Raw genomic sequence first — 27,769 nt, 5'->3', positions numbered from 1 at the left:
CGACATTGCACACACTTCCCTGTTTAACTCTTGATGGTCCTCCTGGCAGTTCTAAACGTTGCGAGGGAAGTCACTTCGTCCATCTCTTAGCATAGCCCACCACTGAGCATGCACTGTTTTCTAAACCACAAGTGGATGGATCCACAAAGAATGAATTACTTTGTGACGAAAATATTGGAATAAAGTAGGCTAATGCAATTGTATGAAATTGTTGCTGACTGAAACTCCAAAAGTCATACAACTCTTTTGATGCAATAGGACCTGCGTGTGGTCAACTAGATGGTCATTTCAGCCCCATTTTCATCGGGACATCGCCATCGTGCTGCTTTGAGACAAGCTTGGGGACTAGTCTTGATAAATCAATAAATGTTGGATTTTTGTTTTCAGTGAATCTCCGTTTGGATATTGGCTAGGATACAATTAGGCCGGGAAAATGTTAGTTAATGATCATCTTGTCTAGTTTGCTCATTTATTAGAATATTTTGCCACGTTATGTAGTTTAGCAATTGGGTTACTTTACTCGCAGCCACTTAGTAGCCTAGACCTCAGGACCTGACTTCACTGACTTCTCTGATAATCAATCAATGTCATTTTGTTTCACCTAATCTTCATCTGTATAGGCTATTTGGTTAAATGGTTTCTGGCTGGGCAAATAAGTGGAGGTGGTATAGCTCATCTATTTGCTTGATCATCTATGACCAATTAGAACCATTTAGCATGCCACAATGTAGCCTAAATCAAGTTTAGGCCTATTATTTTGCCAGATCGCTACTCCAAAACCTCATGGAGGTTGTGAAATAATACATTTTTTAATAGGATTGCTATTATTTTCTATCAGTATCATGATGAAGGTAAGACCCTATGCCTGCTCCCTAATGAAGTGGATAGACGTGTATTAGTGGATGCCAAGGGAAGCCAGGTTTCCCAAAACATTTACCAAGAAACAAAATAATGTATCTTTCGTCTCCCTGTGTTTCATTAACGTCCTTCAATTCACAAGAGGCTAAATGTATCTCACTGGAGAAAGCATCGGAGCGAAGGAAACAGCGCCCCCTGTGTCTCAGTAGCCTATGTATAGCCCATCTGTCTGATCCTGTGGTCAAAAAGAGTATGACATTGTTGCTGGCCGTAGCATTGAATGCAAGTGAAGTCAGCGAGCATTTGGCCTCCCTTGATATTTTTTTTCCTATAATAGCCCATCAGTGTTGAGCTAAACTGAGTGAGCTCAGCTGGAAATGGTCCTGGCATACCAAAAAAAAAGCTGACACATGTTGTTCTCCGGTTTTGTGGTGAAACAAAGGTGTGGTTGAATTTATTCTGTGTCTTCATATTGTCTCGGCCTTAGGCCTATATATCACAGTCACAAGGCATATGAACTAACAGGTTATAGAGCAAACAACGCAATTAACACATAAGGCTTTTTTCCCCTGGATTGGCTTCCCCAGTGATTTTACACACACACTGCTACTGTTCCCCAGTGATTTTACCCACGCACTGCTACTGTTCCCCAGTGATTTTACCCACGCACTACTACTGTTCCCCAGTGATTTTACCCACGCACTGCTACTGTTCCCCAGTGATTTTACCCACGCACTGCAACTGTTCCCCAGTCATTTTACCCACGCATTGCTACTGTTTCCCAGTGATTTTACTTTTTAAATGACAGCGATTGTGAGCAAAAATGTTTTTGCCATTTCTCCGCAAAAACATAGCTGATATGGCTGACTTTTGAAATGTACAGCGACAGAATTCAGAACATGGGCCGTTCTTACAGTATTCTCCCTGTACACCAAGTCAGAACCGTAGGATAAATAAATGTATTTATTTTATTTCACCTTTATTTAACCAGGTAGGCAAGTTGAGAACAAGTTCTCATTTACAATTGCGACCTGGCCAAGAAAAAGCAAAGCAGTTCGACACATACAACACAGAGTTACACATGGAGTAAAACAAACTTAGTCGATAATACAGTAGAAAAATAAGTCTATATACACTGTGAGCAAATGAGGTGAGATAAGGGAGGTAAAGGCAAAAAAGGCCACAGTGGCAAAGTAAATTCAATATAGCAAGTAAAACACTGGAATGGTAGATTTGTAGTGGAAGAAAGTGCAAAGTAGAAATAATGGGGTGCAAAGGAGCAAAATCAATAAAATACAGTATGGGGAAGAGGTAGTTGTTTAGGCTAAATTATAGATGGGCTATGTACAGGTGCAGTGATCTATGAGCTGCTCTGACAGCTGGTGCTTAAAGCCAGTGAGGGAGATAAGTGTTTCGAGTTTGAGATTTTTGGAGTTCGTAAAGGGGGCATATAAGCAGACAATGAAAGCTCTTATAATATTCAATGATGACATTTCTCTAAAACAGGCTATATGTGCACCACCAAGGCAGAACAGTAGGCTAAGTTGAGTAGGCTCGAATATTGTAAGAGCTTTTTTTATTTAATCCCAGTCCCCGTCTCCGCAGGAGGCCTTTTGGTAGGCCGTCATTGTATATAACAATTTGTTCTTAACTGACTTGCCTAGTTAAATAAAGGTGGGAGGAGAATCCTGTCTTTCCAAGTAATGTCACGGCTGTCAAAAGGAGAGGACCAAGGTGCAGCGTGTGTGTAGTTCCACATTTTATTTACTCTGTGAAACTATGCAATACATCAAATAACTGAAATGACAAAACAAACCGTGACGCAGAGGAAAAACAAACACTACTCAAAAATATTCACCCATAAAACCAAGGAAGTAAAACCCCTACTTAAGTATGATCTCCAATTAGAGACAACGAGGACCAGCTGCCTCTAATTGGAGATCATCCCAAACAAACCAACATAGAAATACAAAAACTAGAACCTAAGAACATAGAAATAGAACACATAGAATAAACCCCCGTCACACCCTGACCTACTCTACCATAGAAAATAACAGCTTACCATGGTCAGGACATGACAAGTCAATAAAATAAAATATTATTAGACTATAGTTTACTCAGTGTCTGTAAAGAAATAGCCTATTGATAATGGAAAGAAATGGAGGGCACTCAACCAATGTGAGTCAAGGTGCAATCAAACAAATGTATTATCATTGAAAAGGAAATGGCACAACGTGTGCATAGGTTACCATGGTGAGTGAGTGTTTTCATTTTCCAGCTGGCTACCTTTTGTCTTTTCACTGTCTTTCCATCTGTCTCTCTTTTTTTCTTTGTCCGTCCGTCCGTCCGTCCGTCTCTCTCTCTCTCTCTCTCTCTCTCTCTCTCTCTCTCTCTCTCTGTCTCTGTCTCTGTCTCTGTCTCTGTCTCTCTGTTTCTCTTTCTCTCCTCTTCAGTCCACATTTCTATTGGCAGAGCTGTGCATACCTAAACTGGAAGGGGAGGGGAAAGGTCCCTAATGACACATCCCAATGGGAACGTAAATGAGAATGTCAGAGGCTCACTAGAAAGCTCGTGAAATCCGACATCCCGGCATCGCCTCATTTTCCAAGTTCTCCCTCAACTAAAAAATGCCTCTGTCTCTTTTCATTCCTGCTCTCTAACATGGAAAACCTGTCAGACTAGGAGCCTTGGGTCTCCTGTGTTGTTGAACAGTAACACAGTTAACAGCTAGCTCACTAGCTAGTTAGCCCCCCTTTGACTTCCATAGGGTTGTTATTGAGAGGCCATTGGGGACCAATATGGCCGCTCAGTTGCTCGTATAATTGTGCTTCTGTAAACAACAAGGACCATCAGTCACAGGAAAACAAAAATAACCCCTTTCTACTGAAACATCCCAAACAAAATACTACAACAAGTAGTTGGGATGATGGCTGAGACTCCCACTGACCTGGTGATCTCCTCAGTCCCAAAACACTGATTGGGATTGACATAGAAGAACGCAGAACTGTATTTATTTCACCTTTATTTAACCAGGTAGGCTAGTTGAGAACAAGTTCTCATTTACAACTGCGACCTGGCCAAGATAAAGCAAAGCAGTGCAGCACAAACAACAACACAGAGTTACACATGGAATAAACAAGCATACAGTCAATAATACAATAGAAAAAGTCAATATACAGTGTGTGCAAATGAGGTAGGATAACGGAGGTAAGGCAATAAATAGGCCATAGCGGCAAAATAATTACAATATAGCAATTAAACACTGGAGTGATAGATGTGCAGAAGATGATTGTACAAGTAGAGATACTGGGGTGCAAAGGAGCAAAATAAATAAAATAGATAACAGTATGGGGATGAGGTAGTTGGATGGACTAATTACAGATGGGCTATGTATAGGTGCAGTGATCTATGAGCTGCTCTGACAGCTGGTGCTTAAAGATAGTGAGGGAGATATGAGTCTCCAGCTTCAGTGATTTTTGCAGTTCGTTCCAGTCATTGGCAGCAGAGAACTGGAAGGAAAGGCGACCGTAGGAGGAATTGGCTTTGGGGGTGACCAGTGAAATATACCTGCTGGAGCGCGTGCTACGAGTGGGTGCTGCTATGGTGACCAGTGAGCTGAGACAAGGCGTGGCTTTACCTAGCAAAGACTTATAGATGACATGTAGCCAGTGGGTTTGGCGAAGAATATGAAGCGAGGGTCAGCCAACGAGAGCATACAGGTCGCAATGGTGGGTAGTATATGGGGCTTTGGTGACAAAACGGATGGCACTGTGATAGACTGCATCCAATTTGCGGAGTAGAGTGTTGGAGCTATTTTGTAAATGACATCGTCGAAGTCAAGGATCAGTAGGATAGTCAGTTTTACGAGGGTATGTTTGGCAGCATGAGTGAAGGATGCTTTGTTGCGAAATAGGAAGCTGATTCTAGATTTAGTTTTGGATTGGAGATGCTTGATGTGAGTCTGGAAGGAGAGTTTACAGTCTAACCAGACACCTAGGTATTTGTAGTTGTCCACATATTCTAAGTCAGAACTGTCCAGAGTAGTGATGCTGGGCGGGCGGGCAGGTGTGGGCGGCGATCAGTTGAAGAGCATGCATTTAGATGTGCAGAACTGTAATGACTACTGAGCAGTTTACTGAAGTGACCTGGATGCCAGTCTGTTTGGATAAGCTAATGTGGTTAGCAGATGGTAAAACAAATAAGCTAAATATATTTTTCGGGGGTCAATATACACTTTTACAGTTTACATTTGTTGTTATTTAAATTTTAAACTAACAACAATTAGGCTTCAATTGCATTGTTTGATTGCAATGCCTCTCCAAGTAATCTGAACATGAAAGAGAGAAACGGCCTGATATATACCTGAGGTTAGGGTTACTTATTTTCTTTCCAGAAAAGATTGTAAAAATAGTATGGTCTCTGGTTCTATTTGTGATCGTGTAGACAATGGGAGCAGAGAGAGGGACCGTCTGAAAAATGAGGAGTCAAACCAGGGTTGGGGAGATCATTTTTGACCTGTGTGTGTGTGAGTGTGTGTACGTGTGCTCAGTCACGTGTGGATATACTCATGAATATGATCATCATATCATGATACTATATACAAAATCATTGTATACGGTATAGGATTTTGGGGTGCACTGCAGAATGTGTGTTTACGTGAGACCATTTAAATGAGTGTGGTGTGTGATTATGGTACAGTGTTTCAGTCCCTGCGGACAGAAGAGGAATCCGTTGTGGACCATGTTGAGTACTGAGCAGTCAGGCTGTCCAACCACATACGTTCAACACACCTCCCTGGCTTTCACTTTTCACTGCGGGCAATTTAGTATCCTAGACGACAGCAGCTGTTTTGTATCTGCCGGTATGCTATGCAGCACTATGTTGATGTAGACATGATACCCCATTGAATAAAGTCTGCTTCGAGTTGAGTCCAGTCGGCACTCCTCGCTAGCGAGAGGAAACAGAAACAGGACCCAGATGGTAGTGCTTGTGACCTGAGAGGCTAATTGCTAGCAGTGGAACAGTTGAAAAGGCAGATACACACACACACACACACACACGCACATATGCACACGGGGCACACATGCCTACACAAATACACACACACAGAACCCCCCCAAACCCAGACACCGCTCAGAGATGGAGATGTGGTTTGGGGGCTACATTACATATCCTGACACAGAGAGAGAGACTTGACGTTGAGGAACCCAAGGAAGACATTACAGTTCATTGTTGGGCTCACGTTTCCCCCGGCTCAGCCCGGCCCAACCCAGCATGGACCAGTTGAATGGCTTCCAGAACCTGCTGGATGATGACACATTAAATATCTCCTACTGCCACTCTGTGAACTTCATGAACAGTGATAGTCGTGTCGCTTCCCCACATGAAAAAACATTATTGTATACATTGGTGTAAATACTATAGTATTCACTGTAGTGTTTGTTGCAGACTTTACTGTAATATTCACTGTAGTGTTTTTGCAGACTTTACTGTAATATTCACTGTCGGTTTTTTTCAGACTTTAGTCCTGTAGTATTTAATCTAGTATACCGTAGTTAGTTTACAGTTAACTATAGTATAACTAATGTAGTAAAATAAATGTGGTATATACTATTATCATTCATGTAGTGTTTTTGCAGATTGTAATATTCTGTAGTATTTACTTCAGTGTTTTTGCGGACAGTACTGTATTATTTACTATAGTGTTTTGTTTTTATTATCTTTGAAATAGACGTGGAGGCTTTCTCCTTGAGGAAACCTACTGGATAAATACTCAAAGAGCACATTTTCCATAACCTCTAGGTAGGACTGGGGTCTGAATGGATACTTCAGAGGAGCTTCTGCACTTTTTGATAACCTGTATGGAACACAACATGGTCTATACTTGGCATATACGTTTTTCACTTATGGGTGGCATAAATTGGGCTATGGGGGAGAGGGGAATGGACAGGGTATATGCAAATTAAATACTGTAGTATTTTCTACAGTTAAATGATATGTTTTTTGCAGACTGTGGTGTTTTTATGAAGATTACTATTGCATTTACTGCAGTGTTTTCTTTTGTTGGGGGGGTTATACTGTAGTATTTATTATAGTATTCTACTTTTACATTTCAGAAGATGCTCTTATCCAGAGCGACTTACGCTAGTGACTGCATACATGTTATACTTTTTCATACTGGTCCCCCATGGACATTGAACCCAGAACCCTGGTGTTGAAAGTGTCATGCTATACCTACTAAGCCACATGGGCTACTACCACATTCTATAGTAAGTACTACACATGATCGAGGGATACTACAGTGTGTAGTACAGTAGCTACAGTATGCTACAGTTTACTATAGAATTCTATCGTAAGTACTGTAGTATTCTATAGTGAACGTAATTGTTTTCATGTGGGGCCATGCCTTCCCTGTGGCTCAGTTGGTAGAGCATGGTGTTTGCAACGCCAGCATGGTGTGTGCAACGCCAGGGTTGTGGGTTCGATTCCCACGGGGGGCCAGTACAATTTTTTAATTTTTTTATAATTAAATGCATGAAATGAAATGAAATGTATGCATTCACTACTGTAAGTCGCTCTGGATAAGAGCGTCTGCTAAAATGACTAAAATGTAAAATGTAAAATGCCATAGAGATTATTATAGATCTCTATGGGTGACAGTCTGAGATAGGACCATATTCAACTCAATCATAACAGTGCATGCTAAGTATAGGTTATGTCATGTATTTCCTTCTCATTATCAAATGGGCTATAAATGATGTCTTACACAACTAAAGTTATGACTGAATTTATTGTGAGCATGAAGCTTGTTTGTGTGGAGACTCTATTTGGGTTGCTTGTTTTTAATTGATCTTCTTAACTTCTCTTTTCTACACATCTTAACAGTTCCTTCTAGCTTGTTTCTATTTTTGTCCACTCATTGAACTGTTGACACCTGGTTGCTAGGCATTCCCAGGACGATGTGACATATTACAGACGTGCAGAGAGGTTGAAATATTCCCTGCTGCTTTAAAAAAAGATATTCTGGTAAAATGTAACAATCCAGCAGAGTACTGAATGAAAGAGGAGACTAAATAATTTATAGATAACACACATACGCCATCAGTTGAACGAGTTCCAAGAGTGTTGACTCGCTTCAAATCAAGGACACATGTTGTAGTAACTCTTGTCATAGAAGAACCCTCTTTTTTTTTCATAGTAACTCTTGTTGAAGAACCATCTTTATTTGTTTTGCTCCCATCTTTCTTATTGATTCTCCCAAGTCTGAAATGTTCTGCTGCATAAACTTTGAATTAGCTCTCGCATTGTTGTTTTACATTTTACTAGACATGCTCAAAACATCCCACAAACCTCCCTCACAAGTACAGTAGAATAGTGTTTATGGGGTTCTACAGAGAATCCAATTGTTGAAGAAACCACTCATGTTCTGCCATGGGCATTTCTATCAAATGCCAGGAGAGTTAATGGTTTTTTGAGGGTTGGTCGGTTTGTTGAGTAATAAACCAAAGTTTGAGGTTCATGGTACATCATCATCATCATTCTTTTTGATATCTGTCATATTTTTTGAAGAGCCATCCAAACCTCAGCTAATGACCCTGGCGTGCTAGAGAAAAGCTCCAGAGCCCTGCTCGCTGCAGCCTGCCAGAGTCTCACACTCAAGTACAGCTAAAGTACTTGAAATACTGTTAAATACTATTTGAACCCAGGTCTGCCCGTGCTCTCACACTCTCACTCTATTGGGAACATGACAAGAATATCACGACGACACCAGACCACCAATAGGAAGGAATGGAGTCAGCGTTGTAACGGATGCGAGGAGCTAATTTGCCTTCGCTCAAATCCCCCCTTTTTTTATGGATATTGGAATTGGAAGGAACATGCTTTTAAGAAAGTACTTGAAAGGGAAAAAAGGAAGTGAGAGCAACTCAGAATTCACTTAATCCTTTCCAGTCACGCTAACGTTTTAGCTAGCCTCCATTTGCGTGTCTGGGGTTGTGCTCGGCCATACATATTGCCCATCCATCTGGAACTACAGCATATAAAGCACTTCTACTTCCTAAACAAAAGAGACTGGGGCGAAAGGAGAGTTTCAGGCTGTAGCATGTCTTGGCTTTCTGCTAGTTCAGCCTTTCACCTTATCAGTCTTCTTGGTTGCATGTTCAACAAATTAGCTCAGGATACAGGAGAGGACAAACACTGAGCTTGAGCACCAAGTGGCAGCCTATTCCCTTTATAGTGCACTTCTTTTGACCAGGGCGCATGGGGCTCTGGTCAAAAGTAGTGCATTATATATATAGGGAATAGGGTGCCATTTGGGATGCATTCTAGGTCTGAGTCTGGCTTTCATTTACATTCTTGCTGCTTTCTAGTTTCTTTTCAACTAAAAGGGGTAAAGAGAGATGGAATTCCATGGGGCATTAGAAAGAGAAAATACCAGGAATTACTCTCAAGCAACACAATCCTCAAGAGTTGAGATCCACAGGGGATCAGGCCTGCACAGCTGTGTGGTGTGGTGTTTTATTGTGTCGTCCTCTCATTTATTTTGATTACCACCATGTGTCATTGAAACGGCGTCCAATGGGGCTCACTGTGTCGGAAGTCTTCGACTGACACCCACACAGGTCCCATAGGGGATGAGTGTGAAATCTGGCAACTGGGAGGAGTGAGCGACTCATCAGGCGTCAATCTTGGGGATTGAGTGAGATTTAATGAGATGTGTCCACAGGAGGGGGCCTGAGGTGAACACAGTCGCAGCGTGCCCTGTGGAGGCCTGTCTGTCTGTCTCTATGATGTGTTACACAGTCCAGTGAAGCCGAGAGGGGTGTAATGTAGCACACACAAAACCCCAACAGGGCCCTGGTCTGCTTCTCATTAAGACTGTGGTCTGCCAGGGCTGACTACATCCAAACTAAATCCAGACTTTCCCAAGTTCTCCCATGTCACCCCGCTCATCCGTACACTCCATCGGTTTCCAGTCGAAGGTGGCACCCACAACAAGACTATGGTGCTTGCCTACAGAGCAGCAAGGAAACTTCCCCTCCCTACCTTCAGGCTATGCTCAAACCCTACACCCCAACCCTGAAGCAACACTGAACCATGCGTGAGAACACCAGCTGTTCTGGACGACTGTGTGAACATGCTCTCCGTAGCCAATGTGAGTAAGACCTTAAATCAAGTAGTAAATCTGGTGTTAAATGAGGTGAAAAGGAGAATGGATAAGGACTTTAAAGGTGTCCCAGCTGATTCTTTCTCTTTCTGTCCAGGGTGTAATATCCTTGTTATCTCTGTAATTGAGCCAGTAGGGGCCATTTTCTCTGGAGAATTAGGTTTAGGCCTAATTGTGATGACTCACTGCTTGCGGATTCTTTCCTGCTATCCACACAAAACCACTCTACCAATATCAGTAGTGGAAGACAAGACACTTACCGCACCCACCCACTTTCTCTGAACTAATTTCTTAAAGTAACTGTCTAGTGAAAATCTCACTATTAAAAGTTAATATTCTGTTAACTCATACCCAAATAATGTTGCTGACTCATCCTTTACTCATATTTGTGGCTAAAGCATAAATTGGAGAAAAAATTCTATAAAAAACACCCCAAACTTGTATCTCAAACAGACCGTTTAAAAAATGCTTGTAATTCCCTCATAGTGGACGGTGTCATCCTCCTGAGGAGAAGGAGCTGGCCAATCAGCAGTCTACTCGCATTCATGTTTTTTATGGCTGATATGTCACATCCTGACCCTTGTAAGAGGTCATTTTCCATAGTAGAGTGGTCAGGGCGTGACAGGGGGGTGTTTTGGGTGGTTTTGGTTTTCTGTTTCTATGTGGGTTTTCTAGATTTCTAATTCTATGTTTTTGTTTTCTATGTTTGGCCAGGTATGGTTTCCAATCAGAGGCAGCTGTCTATTGTTGTCTCTGATTGGAGGCCATACTTAGGCAGCCTGTTTTTCATGTGTGGGTGTGGGTAGTTGTTTTCCGTTTTGTATGTGTTACCTGATGGAACTGTTGGTTGTCGTTTTGTTGTTTTTGTTTCCAGTGTTATCATTAAAGTAAATATGAGCACTCTACACGCCGCGCCTTGGTCTCCTTTATATGACCCATGTTACATGATATACCATTCCAACACAGAAAATATGTTTTTAACATACTTAATTCAACAAAATTGGAAGGGAAACTATTTAACTTATACTATAATTAATTATAGGTCATATTTTATAGAAATCTGGAAACACTTGACAGTTACTTTAACTCCTCCTGCGAAAAGCCACTGTGCTTTCTCTGCAGCCACTTCAAATGAAATTGAACCTCATAAACCGAGGCTCATGTGGAACTCCAAACTTCTGCAAGTGGGGTGGAAAATCCAAACAAACAACCTAATGACAGTCTCAGGTCATGTTCATGTAACCTAACTCCAAACAAAACGACGTAATGACAGTCTCAGGTCATGTTCATGTAACCTAACTCCAAACGAAACGACATAATGACAGTCTCAGGTCATGTTCATGTAACCTAACTCCAAACGAAACGACGTAATGACAGTCTCAGGTCATGTTCATGTAACCTAACTCCAAACGAAACGACGTAATGGCGGTCTCAGGTCATGTTCATGTAACCTAACTCCAAACGAAACGACATAATGGCGGTCTCAGGTCATGTTCATGTAACCTAACTCCAAACGAAACGACATAATGGCGGTCTCAGGTCATGTTCATGTAACCTAACTCCAAACGAAACGACATAATGGCGGTCTCAGGTCATGTTCATGTAACCTAACTCCAAACGAAACGACATAATGGCGGTCTCAGGTCATGTTCATGTAACCTAACTCCAAACGAAACTAGTGAGAGATCCAATACGTAAAGAGTAAACATCACGCACAACGATGTGGGCTTCCATTGGAACCTGGAAGGAGAGAGAGAGAGAGAGAGAGAGAGAGAGAGAGAGAGAGAGAGAGAGAGAGAGAGAGAGAGAGAGAGAGAGAGAGAGAGAGAGAGAGAGAGAGAGAGAGAGAGAGAGAGAGAGAGAGAGAGAGAGAGAGAGGGAAAAACACTCAGATGGTAACAGTTGAGGAAGGAATGCACTCTTATCTTTAGTGACCTGGTCTGGGGTCTGTTGTTAGGCCTTATCAGTGAGTAAGGATTTAAGTGTGTGCGCGTGGAGGGGCAGGGCGGGAATGGGGGGGGGGGTGACAAGCCAATAGCCTGAAGGAATGATAACCTGGTGAGTGGTGAAGAGGGGGACTGGATTCTGATAGTCCAAAAGGCTTTTTAATTTATTTACCAAACATGGGGAGTGCCTGGGTATTTTGTTTTTGTATAAAGCATACTGGATAGTATTTATTTAGTATTTAGTACTTTATTAGGATCTCCAATTAGCTGCTGCCAAGCTACTCTTCCTGGGGTCCAAACAGGAAACAAAACACAACATAGGACTGTTGGCCAATCAGAAATACTCTGTCTCTCTAAAGACATGGGCACCTGGTGGATGTAGGCTGTGTAGCTATAGAGCTGGTGGTTGGAGCCTATAAGTCTGTGTAGCTATAGAGCTGGTGGCTATAACCTATAAGGCTGTGTAGCTATAGAGCTGGTGGTTGGAGCCTATAAGGCTGTGTAGCTATAGAGCTGGTGGTTGGAGCCTATAAGTCTGTGTAGCTATAGAGCTGGTGGCTATAACCTATAAGGCTGTGTAGCTATAGAGCTGGTGGTTGGAGCCAATAAGGCTGTGTAGCTATAGAGCTGGTGGCTATAAACTATAAGGCTGTGTAACAATAGAGCTGGTGGTTGGAGCCAATAAGGCAATGTAGCTATAGAGCTGGTGGCTATAACCTATAAGGCTGTGTAGCTATAGAGCTGGTTGTTGGAGCCAATAAGGCTGTGTAGCTATAGAGCTGGTGGCTATAACCTATAAGGCTGTGTAGCTATAGAGCTGGTGGTTGGAGCCAATAAGGCTGTGTAGCTATAGAGCTGGTGGCTGGAGCCTATAAGGCTGTGTAGCTATAGAGCTGGTGGTTAGAGCCAATAAGGCTGTGTAGCTATAGAGCTGGTGGCTGGAGCCAATAAGGCAGAGTAGCTATAGAGCTGGTGGTTGGAGCCTATAAGTCTGTGTAGCTATAGAGCAGGTGGTTGGAGCCAATAAGGCTGTGTAGCTATAGAGCTGGTGGTTGGAGCCTATAAGGCTGTGTAGCTATAGAGCTGGTGGTTGGAGCCTATAAGGCTGTGTAGCTATAGAGCTGGTGGTTGGAGCCTATAAGGCTGTGTAGCTATAGAGCTGGTGGCTGGAGCCAATAAGGCAGAGTAGCTATAGAGCTGGTGGTTGGAGCCTATAAGTCTGTGTAGCTATAGAGCAGGTGGTTGGAGCCAATAAGGCTGTGTAGCTATAGAGCTGGTGGTTGGAGCCTATAAGGCTGTGTAGCTATAGAGCTGGTGGTTGGAGCCTATAAGGCTGTGTAGCTATAGAGCTGGTGGTTGGAGCCTATAAGGCTGTGTTTCTATACATGTAGAGCTGAAGTAGTGAAATAAATGGGCCTGACGTTTTATAGTTTTATAGGTCTGACAAGCAAGTGTGGGTCCGGTTCACACATAGGACATAGCTATTTTGCTTTAAGACCAACAATAAAATGAGAGTTAAGGATTAAATGTCATGAGAGATAAGGATTAAATGCCATCAGAGTTAAGGGTTAAATTCCATGAGAGTTAAGGATTAAATGCCATGAGTGTTAAGGCTTGAATGTCATGAAAGTTAGGGATTAAATGCCATAGAGTTAAGGATTAAATGTCATGAGAGTTAAGGATTAAATGCCATCAGAGTTAAGGATTAAATTCCATGCGAGTTAAGGATTAAATGCCATGAGAGTTAAGGATTAAATGCCATGAGAGTTAAGGATTAAATGCCATGAGAGTTAAGGATTAAATGCCATGAGAGTTAAGGATTAAATGCCATAGAGTTAAGGATTAAATGCCATGAGAGTTAAGGGTTAAATGCCATGAGAGTTAAGGATTAAATGCCATGAGTGTTAAGGCTTGAATGTCATGAAAGTTAGGGATTAAATGCCATGAGAGTTAAGGATTAAATGCCATGACAGTTAAGGATTTTTGAGTGAGCAGTTACCGTACGTTCTCCTCTTGACAACCATCTCCCTCTACATAGACATTAAATATCAGGGCATAAAAAGTTTAAACGCACTTCTACTAGTGAGTGAGATGAAATGTCTGGCCATTTACCTCTGCCAGTCCAGAGAAATCATAGAAACCTCACTATGACCTCACTTCCTGGATCTCATCATCGTCATGGCGACCTCCGTGTAGGGGAGAGACTGTGGTCAACCGAGAATAATCACCTCCTTCACCTCATAACTGCCCACAACGCCAGGGCTACCAAGGCCATGGCTACATCCAAATCCCAGCTCAGAGGGAAGAGAGAAGCTTGTTCAGCTGAAAGGGATCGGCATCCTAGTGTGTGTGTGGGCCAAAGGGCTGGAGAATTTATTTTACTAGTACATGACTTCACAGTGTTGATGTATAAAAGAAATACGAGAGAAAGAGAAAATGGGTATGGGAGGGAGGGAGAGAGAGGGAGAGAAAGAGGGAGAGGAGGACAACCAAATGAGAGTTAGTGAATAAGATGAGAAGACTGACAGTGAGAGAGAAAAAGAGAGGGAGAGAAACCGAAAAGGAGACTGCATTTCCTCAGCCCAACACTCACCAGCCCTGCCTGCCTGTTAGATCACTCATCCGCCCCACATGAGACAGACACCATCATCCCATGGAGGCCCTATGATGTTCAAGGCCTCTGTCTGCTTTCACTCACAGGGCAGGCAATCACAGGGTATTAGTCTGTAATGACCCCCTGATAAGGACACACTCCCACACCACAGCAGCACTGGAGTGATTTGGTGGTGATGACGCAGACAGACACACATGGGGACACACACAAGCATGCACGTAAACATGGACACACACACACACACACAAAAGATTGGAAAGCAGCTGCTGTCATCCCCCTCTTCAAAGGAGGGGACACTCTTGACCCAAACTGCTACAGACCTATATCTATCCTACCCTGCCTTTCTAAGGTCTTCAAAAGCCAAGTCAACAAACAGATTACCGACGATTTCGAATCCCACCGCACCTTCTCCGCTAGGCAATCTGGTTTCAGAGCTGGTCATGGGTGCACCTCAGCCACGCTCAAGGTCCTAAACGATATCGTAACCACCATCGATAAGAAACAATACTGTGCTGCCGTATTCATTGACCTGGCCAAGGCTTTCGACTCTGTCAATCACCACATCCTCATCGGCAGACTCAATAGCCTTGGTTTCTCAAATGATTGCCTCACCTGGTTCACCAACTACTTCTCTGATAGAGTTCAATGTGTCAAATCGGATGGCCTGTTGTCCGGGCCTCTGGTAGTCTCTATGGGGGTGCCACAGGGTTCAATTCTTGGGCCAACTCTTTTCTCTGTATACATCAATGATGTCGCTCTTGCTGCTGGTGAGTCTCTGATCCACCTCTACGCAGACGACACCATTCTGTATACTTCTGGCCCTTCTTTGGACACTGTGTTAACAACCCTCCAGACGAGCTTCAATGCCATACAACTCTCCTTCCGTGGCCTCCAACTGCTCTTAAATACAAGTAAAACTAAATGCATGCTCTTCAACCGATCGCTGCCTGCACCTGCCCGCCCGTCCAGCATCACTAGTCTGGACGGTTCTGACTTAGAATATGTGGACAACTACAAATACCTAGGTGTCTGGTTAGACTGTAAACTCTCCTTCCAGACTCATATCAAACATCTCCAATCCAAAGTTAAATCTAGAATTGGCTTCCTATTTCACAACAAAGCATCCTTCACTCATGCTGCCAAACATACCCTCGTAAAACTGACCATCCTACCGATCCTCGACTTTGGCAATGTAATTTACAAAATAGCCTCCAATACCCTACTCAATAAACTGGATGCAGTCTATCACAGTGCCATCCGTTTTGTCACCAAAGCCCCATATACTACCCACCACTGCGACCTGTACGCTCTCGTTGGCTGGCCCTCGCTTCATACTCGTCGCCAAACCCACTGGCTCCAGGTCATCTACAAGACCCTGCTAGGTAAAGTCCCCCCTTATCTCCGCTCACTGGTCACCATAGCAGCACTCACCTGTAGCACGCGCTCCAGCAGGTATATCTCTCTGGTCACCCCCAAAGCCAATTCCTCCTTTGGCCGTCTCTCCTTCCAGTTCTCTGCTGCCAATGACTGCAATGAACTACAAAAATCTCTGAAACTGGAAACACTTATCTCCCTCACTAGCTTTAGCACCAGCTGTCAGAGCAGCTCACAGATCACTGCACCTGTACATAGCCCATCTGTAATTTATCCCAAACAACTACCTCTTCCCCTACTGTATTTATTTATTTATTTATTTTGCTCCTTTGCACCCCATTATTTCTATTTCTACTTTGCACTTTCTTCCACTGCAAATCTAACATTCCAGTGTTTTACTTGCTATATTGTATTTACTTTGCCACCATGGCTTTTTTTGCCTTTACCTCCCTTATCTCACCTCATTTGCTCACATTGTATATAGACTTATTTTTCTACTGTATTATTGACTGTATGTTTGTTTTACTCCATGTGTAACTCTGTGTTGTTGCATGTGTCGAACTGCTTTGCTTTATCTTGGCCAGGTCGCAATTGTAAATGAGAACTTGTCCTCAACTTGCCTACCTGGTTAAGTAAAGGTGAAATATATATATATTTTTTTAAACGCATGAGCCATTTCACTGCACCTTTTGTGTGTGTGTGCATGGTGTCTGAGCGTGAAAACACACACATACACACAATAGCGAGGAAACACTCACGCAAGCAACCAGATTTAAAATGTGACTCAAATACAGAAATCGCCAAACCACAAAATGACACAAACTAGCTTGAGTCACCATGCTATTCATGCATGTCTTTTGTGATGGCATCGCAATGGGGGGGATGTCTTCATTTCCCCAAGGTCTCGGAATAAGTTTGAAACGCCTAGTGTAAGTGAGGACTGGGAGACTGTATATTCTTCAGGTTAGGTTCTACTTTATGTGTTCTCTCCCGTGTGTTGGTAAGGGCACAGATGACAGACAGGGGGGCGGAACAATGCAAATAGTCCGAGTAGCCATTTGAATACTTGTTCAGGAGCCTTATGGCTTGGGGGTAAAAACTGTTGAGAAGCCTTTTGGTCCTAGACTTGGCGCTCCGGTACCGCTTGCCATGTAGTAGTAGAGAGAACATTCTTTGACTGGGGTGGCTGAGGTCTTTGACAATTATTAGGGCCTTCCTCTGACACCGCCTGTTATAGAGGTCCTGGATGGCAGGAAGCTTGGCCCCAGTGATGTACTGGGCCGTACGCACTACCAACTGACCAACTGGCAGGTGTCTTCACTGACATTTTCAACATGTCCCTAATTGAGTCTGTAATACCATCATGTTTCAAGCAGACCACCATAGTCTCTGTGCCCAAGAACACTAAGGCAACCTGCCTAAATGACTACAGAACTGTGCACTCACGTCCGTAACCATGAAGTGCTTTGAAAGGCTGGTAATGGCTCACATTAACACCATTATCCCAGAAACAGTAGACCCACTCCAATGTGCATACCGCCCAAACAGATCCACAGATAATGCAGTCTCTATTGCACTCCACACTGCCCTTACCCACCTGGACAAAAGGAACACCTACGTGAGAATGTTATTCATTTTATTACAGCTCAGCGTTCAACACCGTATTGCCCTCAAAGCTCATCACTGAGCTAAGGATCCTGGGACTAAACACGATTAACTGCAAATACTTCACAGCCTTTTGGACACTTAGTGTGCATCCCTAATGACACCCTATTCCCTATATAGAGAAATATAGGGTGCTGTTTTGGGATGTAGACCTAGTCTTTGCTGCATTTTCTGTTATTCCTTGAAGACAAGCAGACTGGCCTTTTTCATGTTGGCTCAGCCTATGGTAAATGTTTACTCTGTCGATCCTCTCATATGTGTCAGTGTGTCAACGAGCCGTCCTTAACTGACATTGTCAGACTAGGAGAAATGCAGGCACTTGACCCGTCTGTCCATACATGAGCGTGTGCACACACACGCTGAGAAGACAATCACATGAGAACACACCCACACACGGGCACACACACACGCACGCACGCATGCACACACACACACACACACACACACACACACACACACACACACACACACACACACACACACACACACACACACAAAGGAACCAGACTTAATCCCCCTGGGAGGGTGATCAGGGTAGCTCCCAGCTAACGCTAATCCCATAAACAAACAGTAGTTTGTGAGGAGGGGAAAGGCATTGTCTCTTGGGCTCACCTGGTTATATGTACTAGACCTGGGTTCAATTAGTAATCGTTTTCTTACAAATACTTAAGCTGTGGTTGATTGAGATTGCCTGGCGCTATGGAACCAACGGAGTACTTGCAAAAGTGCAAACCCCGCCCATCTAGTACTTCAGGCAAGGATACATATATTATTTGAACCCAGGTGTGTTTATGTACGCTACAGGTAGAATGTTGGAACAGCCAACAGGATTATAGCAGGATATCCATAATACAACCGTCGACAAACAGTTGGTGGAACCTCTCATTTGAATGATATGCGGATCAACGTTCAGGTGTTACATTCACCTCCCAAGTTTGTGTGGGAGACTGACTTATATGGATTCTGTGTGTGTGTGTGTGTGTGTGTGTGTGTGTGTGTGTGTGTGTGGATGACGGATCACCACCTCAAGCTGAACCTCGGCAAGACGGAGCTGATCTTCCTCCCGGGGAAGGACTGCCCGTTCCATGATCTCGCCATCACGGTTGACAACTCCATTGTGTCCTCCTCCCAGAGTGCTAAGAGCCTTGGCGTGACCCTGGACAACACCCTGTTGTTCTCCGCTAACATCAAGGCGGTGACCCGATCCTGTAGGTTCATGCTCTACAACATTCGCAGAGTACGACCCTGCCTCACACAGGAAGCGGTGCAGGTCCTAATCCAGGCACTTGTCATCTCCCGTCTGGATTACTGCAACTCGCTGTTGGCTGGGCTCCCTGCCTGTGCCATTAAACCCCTACAACTCATCCAGAACGCCGCGCCCGTCTGGTGTTCAACCTTCCCAAGTTCTCTCACATCACCCCGCTCCTCCGCACACTCCACTGGCTTCCAATTGAAGCTTGCATCTGCTACAAGACCATGGTGCTTGCCTACGGAGCTGTGAGGGGAACGGCACCTCCGTACCTTCAGGCTCTGATCAGGCCCTACACCCAAACAAGGGCACTGCATTCATCCACCTCTGGCCTGCTCGCCTCCCTACCTCGGCGGAAGCACAGTTCCCGCTCAGCCCAGTCAAAACTGTTCGCTGCTCTTGCACCCCAATGGTGGAACAAGCTCCCTCACAACGCCAGGACAGCGGAGTCAATCACCACCTTCCGGAGACACCTGAAACCCCACCTCTTTAAGGAATACCTGGGATAGGATAAAGTAATCATTCTACCCCCCCCCCCCCAAAAAAAATATATAGATGTACTATTGTAAAGTGGTTGTTCCACTGGATATCATAAGGTGAATGCACCAATTTGGATAAGAGCGTCTGCTAAATGACGTAAATGTAAATGTAAATGTGTGTGTGTACAGTGTGTACAGTGTGTACAGTGTGTACAGTGTGTTTGTACATGTTTTAGTATACTTGTGATTACCAAAAGTCCTTACAAGAATAGTAAACCAAAAATTCAGAGAAGTGAGGACATTTTGCCAGTCCTCACTTAGGTTAGGTTTAGAGTTAAGGTTAGAATTAGGGTTAGTGGTTAGGTTTAGGGGTTAAAGTTAGGTTTTGGGGTTAGGGGTTAGGGAAAAGGGTTAGGCATGCTGGTCTGTCCAAGCAGGCACGTGCACAGATAGGGTTCTTAGGGTTCTATGAGAAAAGTGCTCTTTTAGATCGGTAGCATTTTTGTATTAATACATGTTGATTGAACTTTTGTCTCTTTTCTCTGCTGTTCTGTAAAGAATTTCCCATTAATTGAGCTAATTTCTCATTATCTAATGTTGGAAAATTCCCCCTTCCCCCGCTCCTCTGCCCCCATCCTCCTGCTGTTGCACAAGCAGAATCTACTGACACCTAGCGGTAGTAGGAGTAGTAGCACACTGGTTACTTTTTAAGTTGTATGTCGTCTCACGGTCAGGGAAGGGTTCAATCAGACTGTTTCTCAAGTAGGCCTACAACGCTGATGATAGCAGCAGAACAAACTCCAATCACAGGTAAAGAGTAGTTCAATAGTTACAACAGCATAGCTAACAGTTAGTTAACTAACTAGTTAGCTGAGTTAGCCTACATCCGCTACATTCGCTTTGCTCAGCTGATAGGCCATATACTGCCCTCTCTGTGAGCAGTAGCTTAGGCTAGGTAGCTTGCTGACAGTGGGATGAGTGTCTTTGAGCACCTGCCTCTCCAAAGGTATGCACACAGCCCTGTATCCAATATATGTAAGCACCCACACACACGTGTATGGTACATGCTTTAAGCCAAACATCCCAATCATGGGACATTACATTACACTGGTTGGCCAGGCACTCTCAGTGTTAACAGACCTGGTTCAATCTGTAGCCACGTTCTGTTCTGTTCCAACAGACCTGGTTCAATCTGTAGCCACGTTCTGTTCTGTTCCAACAGACCTGGTTCGATCTGTAGCCACGTTCTGTTCTGTTCCAACAGACCTGGTTCGATCTGTAGCCACGTTCTGTTCTGTTCCAACAGACCTGGTTCGATCTGTAGCCACGTTCTGTTCTGTTCCAACAGACCTGGTTCAATCTGTAGCCACGTTCTGTTCTGTTCCAACAGACCTGGTTCAATCTGTTGCCAATGCCTGGAACGGTTTGGCAGGTGATAACACATAGCAGGTCTGAGCATGTTACTAGCATTACTGACAATCTCTAGAATAAGGCTGGTCTATAACACTACATAAACATTGAATTTATTTACACTTCCAGATGATGTTAACAGTAACTATTTACTATAATCAAGCCAGCGAGGTACAACTGTTTCATGTGTTCTGTCTCTATGAAACAAGCACCCTAATAAATAATCAAATGAGTATTAGACTATAGAATCCAGCCATATGTTCTGTGGGTAAATTCTATGAATATGCTATTCTCTTGCCCCCTCACTTTTCCCTGCCTGTACTGCTTGCTCCCTGTATTTTTAAAAGTTGAATTGAGTCCAAAAACATCGATGGATAGTGTGTGTAGAGAGAGAGAGAGAGAGAGAGAGAGAGAGAGAGAGAGAGAGAGAGAGAGAGAGAGAGAGAGAGAGAGAGAGAGAGAGAGAGAGCGAGATTGGGCTAAGACCAACCCCCCTGGATGTTTCAAGTTAGATTCTGCTGCTCCGGTGTCTTGCTTGTCAGTTCACTTTTGTGCGGTGGTTAGTGTGGATTCTCTTCAACGCATTGATAAGATCTCTCCAAATAATATTCAAGGTAGGTTTATTTCATATCTGTATTCACAGATGCAATGTCGTATTGCTGGTCTATGTTAATAGAAAGCGTTTTACCAATACGCGGTCATTGGATGCGTTGCTTTTACGCGCTCGAATTGCGTCTTTATGTCTGTTGGAAAAGATAAGGGTGTATGCAGTGTGCTGAATCTCTTCTCAGAACATGTTTGAATTCGGTTTAATCCAATTTCACTTTCTGTTTATTAGATTTCGTTTGACATGTATGTAGCCTATGCCATTTTGTGTGGAATGCACAGGCCGTTAACTTATTTTTGGTCTGTGGACCGTGGGAACTTTACAGACCATGCACATCTCAATTAGACGTTATTGGGGTGCTTCGGCAATTAGGCTGAATTTAGACAGACAGTCCAATCTTTTGACCAATTAGATCAATTCTGAAAAAGATCTGACGTGATTGGGGTAATTACCGGTCAATGAACTGAATTGGAAATGTAGGCATATGAGCACAAGACATTGAAAATACGTCTTTGAACCAATTTTGCTTAGTGGGATGTGATTCCATGGCAATGTACAGTGAGATACAACAACTGTCACTATCATATTTTTAAGAACAGTTACAGATTTATCTATATGTAAACTATTATATCCAGGCTATATTGTGGAATTTGTGTAGGCTATGTATTTTGTTGTTGCTTGTTTGAAACATAGAAATCCTTTTAAATTGTGTATTCTAATTCCTAGCAATTCTATAGTTTGAACCTTGAAACTTCAGGTTTGTTGCCCCGGTTTGTTGCCCCAATTTCATTGGCTACAGATTAGATTAGAGTTAACGTTTCCAGACAAGACCATTTTTTAAATCTTAACATATGACCCAAGGCAAGAAAATAATCCATTCTCAAAACACAAGACTCAAAGGAATGCGACCCATATCACACTTAATGGTTTTCTTACATAAACATTATCTGATCAAAGACACTCTCCACTCTGGTTTCAATTTCTTTTGACAAGGCATTATTTATGAAAGTATATGCATTCCAGATTAAATTCCATACATTTTACACTGATTTCGTTCTGGAAACATGAGCAATTCAAATTTACTCCAACCTACAGACATTTCACCCCGACTGTGCTATGACGAAGCTGGCAGGTGAAAGTGTCCGCGTGTGCCAACTTTTCGCACGCACTGTTATGACGCTGAATGTCTAATATCGTTCACATGATTAACTCACTCTTTAAACATAATTAAGGTAGTTAAAGAAAGAGCTTGAAACATTTCACATGGCCTCTTTAGGTACTCGCTAACTCAGTCAAAACCTCTACACCAAGTGGTGTTGTCACTATGTGTTTTAAGCTAAGCGCATGTGTCGCTATAATGTCGACTCTGCTCCACACTTCCCATAACCCCAGTGTTTTAATGAAAAATTAATCACTATAGCAAACGTTTTAGGGCAACGAATTAAAGATTGCCTTCGGGGCTTTGTTAATGTTAATTATGGTTTATAGATTACTTGTTTGAGATTTTATTGCGCTTTTGGCCAGGACGCTCTTGAAAAAGAGATTTTAAATCTCAATGAGCCTTTCCTGGTTAAATAAAGGTTGAAAAAAAATAGGCTAATTTAATGAGAATTAAAATGTAGATAAATGTTTTGAGTTATTTTTTATTTGTTTGTTTATTTGTTTTTCATTATGTATTTGTAATTAGTCATACTGTACTGTTCTCACCCTAATGTCCTCTCACCCTAATGTCCTCTGTATTATTTAATTCACAGGAATTGGACAATAAGCTGCTCAATCAAGACCCCTTCAAACAGAGCACATGACCACCCCCTGGTGGCATTGACAAGCATAACACCTGTGATCAGAGACGTGGGGAAATAGAACCACTACCGGGCTCAGCTGCAATTTACGTCTTCTTGTCTATTGGATTATAGTTCTGTCATTCTATGGAGCGAAACTCACAGAGAGCCCCCATATCAACTGGTATTGAAGCATGACAAGTTCAACTATGCGTTAATTAATACCTAGAATAAGGAATTAAAAAGTCACCCAAAGAGTTCACTAAAGAAGATTTAACAAACTGTACAGAAACATGGAGATGGAAGCCTCCCGTGCTGCCTACACTGGGGCCTTCCCCACTGAATCTATAGACTCTCTACCCACCAACACCTCCTCTCCAAGCCTGCTCCAATTCTTCTGGGATTACCAGAACAATGACGTCATTGTGACCCACTACAACTACACAGGCAAGCTCCAGACAGACCGGTATCGTGAGGTGTTAAAACCTGAAGCCATAGCCTTCCTGGTAGTGTGTCTTCTTATCATCCTGGAGAATGCTGTGGTTCTAATAGCCATCTGGACCAATAAGAAGTTCCACCTGCCCATGTACTATCTCCTAGGTAACCGTTGTTGTTGTTTTTGTCCTACATCCACCCCCCTTTCTTCAGAGGCCAACTTTATTACTATGACTATACTTTATATAACTTAAAAAAAATATGTTATGTTACAATATTATTTAAAAAAATCCACCATATGCAATTCCATTAATTTTCTATTTTTTCTTCCTAGGTAACCTGACTCTGTCGGACCTGCTGGCCGGTGTCACCTATATGGCCAATATCATCATGTCTGGTCCTAATACACTGAGACTAACTCCAATACTCTGGTTTCTGAGGGAAGGAGGCGTCTTTATCACATTAGCCGCCTCCGTCATCAGCCTATTGGCCATCGCTATAGAACGCCACGTTACCATGGTGACAATGAAACCATACCACGGGGCAAAGAAGGGTCGGATGCTGGCTCTGATCGGGGGGAGCTGGGCGTTAGCAGGGCTGCTGGGGGTGCTCCCCGTCCTAGGCTGGAACTGTATGGGTCGTCTGGACCGTTGTTCCACGATTCTCCCGCTCTACGCCAAGTCTTACATCCTGTGCTGCGTGTCCGTGTTTAGCGGCGTGCTCCTCGCCATCGTCGTTCTCTACGCCCGCGTCTTCCGTATCGTGCGCACTAACACCCAGCGCCAACGCCTCGGAGGAGCAAAGGGAAGTCTTCGCAAAGGCCTTGCCAGGAAATCCCAGAAGTACATGGCGCTCCTCAAGACGGTCACTATTGTACTCGGCGTCTTCATCGTTTGTTGGTTGCCGCTCTTCCTCCTCCTCGGCCTAGACTCATTCTGCCCCGCCCGCCGCTGCCGACTGCTCCTCAAGGCGGACTACTTCCTGGGCGTTGCCATGGTGAACTCGCTCCTCAACCCCATAATATACACCCTGACCAGCAAAGACATGCGTCGCGCTATTTTAAAACTGCTCTGCCGCCCGTGCCTCATGACCAAGGACGGGCAGGTGAAGAGGATGGGGGTGCCGTTCCTGGAGTGTAGCTTCAGTAAGACGGAGGTGGCATCGCAGAAGCTGGAAGGCCTGGAGACGACGATCTCCTCTGGGAACATCATCACGGCTCAGTCACCCATAAAGACTCTCTACCCCAAGCTCTTCAAGGTCTAAAGAGCCTAAAGTGGATAGCTCTGTGATGGACAGGGATCTCCCGAAGATGGACAACATAAGTGCTCCATATGGCCTCATGAAAAGACAGGCCTGAGGGACCCTATGGGCAGCTCTGTGTTTGAGAGAGTAAACCATAGAATTAGGGGCTTTGTCCCTTCAAGTAATTGTATTTCTATGGAGTGAACTTCAAATTGAAGTGGTGGACAACAGGAGTGCTCAATATGGCCACCTGAAAACTGCATCACTTCCTGTTTGGCAGCTCCACTCCGATGGCCTCCGGCAGACTAGCCTACATCTATAACTCTCTTCTGGCCAATGAACTAAGCCTAAGAGCAAAACCTCAAAAAGACAGGTGAATGATCTATGATTGGGACAGATATAGCTACAGGTGTTTTTGATGAGAGCATCAAGTTCAGATGTATATCTCTCTTCAGCAAGTCTGTAGTGGTGCACTTGCAGCAATATCACCACATCAAAAGACTGATGTTGTAAAAATGATGACTAAACATCAAGCCAGGTGGAAGAAATGAAAATGTGAATTAAGCAACTCTTCTTGTATTCACAAAATACTTCCAGAACTGACTTGCACTAAGTTAACTCTGCATTGAGAGACCATTGAAAGCCATGGATTAAGATTGGACATTCTGTTCTAGAACTAAGACTGTAAACTGGACATTCCAACCATGTTGATTTGTTGTGGCGAGTGCGCCTCGGTTTACTTCACCCAACGTTTTCTCTGTTTTTTTTATTGTTGTTGTTTGAAATGCCTTAAAGAAGGCATAATATGGACATAATAATAATATGCCTGTGGACACCTGGACTTCGCTGGCTCGAAGGTCCATGTTGTGCCTGCCTGTGTCCCAAATGGCACCCTATTCCCTATATAGTGCACTACTTTTGACATTTGGGATACAGTCTGAGACGCTGGTTGTGATAACCCCATACAGCTACACAGTGTGCCCAAACAGAAGCATATACTGGAAGTGGATGCTGTGTTGTTCACCCACCAGTTGCTCTTTAAAACACAAACACACAATGGAAACCTACGCATGCACCTAAACATTGTGGTACCTGGATGTGGAGGGAGACGTCAAACAATATTAAGATCACAGGAGGCTGGTGAGGGGAGGACGGCTCATAATAATGGCTGGAATGGAATAAATGGAATGGTGTTGAAAGTCATACAAACCAAGTGTTTTATACGTTCCATTAATTCTGTTCCAGCCATTACTATAAGCACCTCCTCCCCAATTAAGGTGCCACCAGCCACCTGTGACTAAGATTATAATTTGAGGAGAAAATCTCCACACTGTTTTAGTGGCATTGTAGCTGTAACTGTTGTTCTGAGCTTACTCAGTCAAGTGGAAACTACCTGTTGGTTCCTGATTGGAATTCATATTTTAAATGCCATCACACACACTACAATACAGAAACACTACTATAACAATGTCACCATGAACCCAACTACCTGCAGCTCTAGTCAGTGATGGACTTCTTCACCAAGCAAAGGACTTCATGCAGTCCTTCATGTTCCTCTTGTGTTATTGTACCGATAAGAACCATCTGTTGCACTTGGGGGTCTCTGTTTTGAAGACCGTGTTATAACCGATAAAACAACAGACCACAAGGTTACAGGTTACAATCCAAACCTGCTAGTCATCATCCAGCTGCATTGGCTGTTTGGTAACGTTAGACAAGAATGTGCTTGTCAGCTATAAATCAAGATCAAAGTGGGAAGATACACAGATGTATACAGTGCAATTATAAGAAAGACAATAGCAGGTAAAGACACTTTAATAAACATTTTATCAACATTTATTTTTTACACATCTGTTATTACTGGCTTTAGAGAGGGTTTGCCTATACAGTCTATGGACCTGAATGTATATTTTTCTACATTTAAACTGGTAATATCATCTAGCAATTCAAAAATAAAACGTGTTCTGTATTTGGATGGATGAATGAGACGGTACACCATACTTTTGTACTGTATGTTGTGTATTGAGCAATTTATTTTTGTATTTCTAAAGGAATTTGTTAGGGCTTGTACTTTGTACTGTAAAGTATATGATTTTTGTACTACAGGAAAAAGGTTCTAACATTATTAAAACAACTGTTTTCTGAAAAATCTGATTATAAAGTTGGTGTTCCCTCTCCAGGATTATGCATGCGCAGGTGTACAGTGACTTCAGAAAGTATTCAAACTCCTTGACTTTCCACATTTTGTTGTGTTACAGCCTGAATTTAAAATGGGTTAAATTGAGATTTTGTGTCACTGGCCTAGACACAATACAACAGAATGTCAAAGTGGAATTATGTTTTACTAATTCATTCAAAATTAAAAGCTGAAATGTCTTGAGTCAGTAAGTATTTTACTCCTTTGTTATGGCAAGCCTAAATAGGTTCAGGTGTAAAATTGTGCTTAATAACAAGTCACATAATAAGTTGCATGGACTCTCATATAAAAGTGTTTAACATGATTTTGGAATGACTACCTTATTTCTATACCCCACACATCTGTAAGGTCCCTCAGTCCAGCAGTGAATTTCAAACACAGATTCAACCACAAAGACCATGGAGGTTTTACAATACCTCGCAAAGAAGGGCACCTATTGGTAGATGGGTAAAAATAAAAAGCAGAGGAAAACCTGGTTGTCTGCTTTCCACCAGGCACTGGGAGACAAATTCACCTTTCAGCAGGACAATAACCTAAAACACAAAGCCAAATCTACACTGGAGTTGCTTACTGAGAAGACAGTGAATGTTCCTGAGTGGCCTAGTTACGGTTTTGAATTAAATCAACTTAAAAATCTATGGCAAGACTTGAAAACGGCTGTCTAGCAGTGATCAACAACCAACTTGACAGAGCTTTTAATTGTTTAAAACATTTTTTAACCTTTATTTAACTTGGCAAGTCAGTTA

The 27,769-nt window shown here is 43.0% G+C and overlaps 1 protein-coding gene and 1 non-coding gene across 2 annotated transcripts; one reads left to right on the top strand and one right to left on the bottom strand.

The window, feature by feature from the left end:
- Positions 1–6,593: 6,593 nt before the first annotated feature.
- Positions 6,594–6,646, bottom strand: LOC123725767 (U7 small nuclear RNA). The gene has a single exon (XR_006758281.1). It is a non-coding gene; the product is annotated as a U7 small nuclear RNA (small nuclear RNA).
- A 14,602-nt stretch (positions 6,647–21,248) lies between these two features.
- Positions 21,249–27,327, top strand: LOC106564504 (sphingosine 1-phosphate receptor 1). The gene is made up of 3 exons (XM_014130627.2): positions 21,249–21,375; positions 23,123–23,749; positions 23,919–27,327. The coding sequence occupies exons 2-3, from the start codon at positions 23,443–23,445 to the stop codon at positions 24,845–24,847; spliced, it is 1,236 nt and encodes a 411-aa protein (XP_013986102.2). The 5' UTR covers positions 21,249–21,375; positions 23,123–23,442; the 3' UTR covers positions 24,848–27,327.
- The last annotated feature ends 442 nt before the right edge of the window (positions 27,328–27,769 follow it).

This window comes from Salmo salar, chromosome ssa12, assembly GCF_905237065.1.
Source record: "Salmo salar chromosome ssa12, Ssal_v3.1, whole genome shotgun sequence".
NCBI lineage: Eukaryota > Metazoa > Chordata > Actinopteri > Salmoniformes > Salmonidae > Salmo > Salmo salar.
Note: the sequence above shows the minus strand (reverse complement) of the source record. Positions and strands in the feature narration are given on the sequence as shown.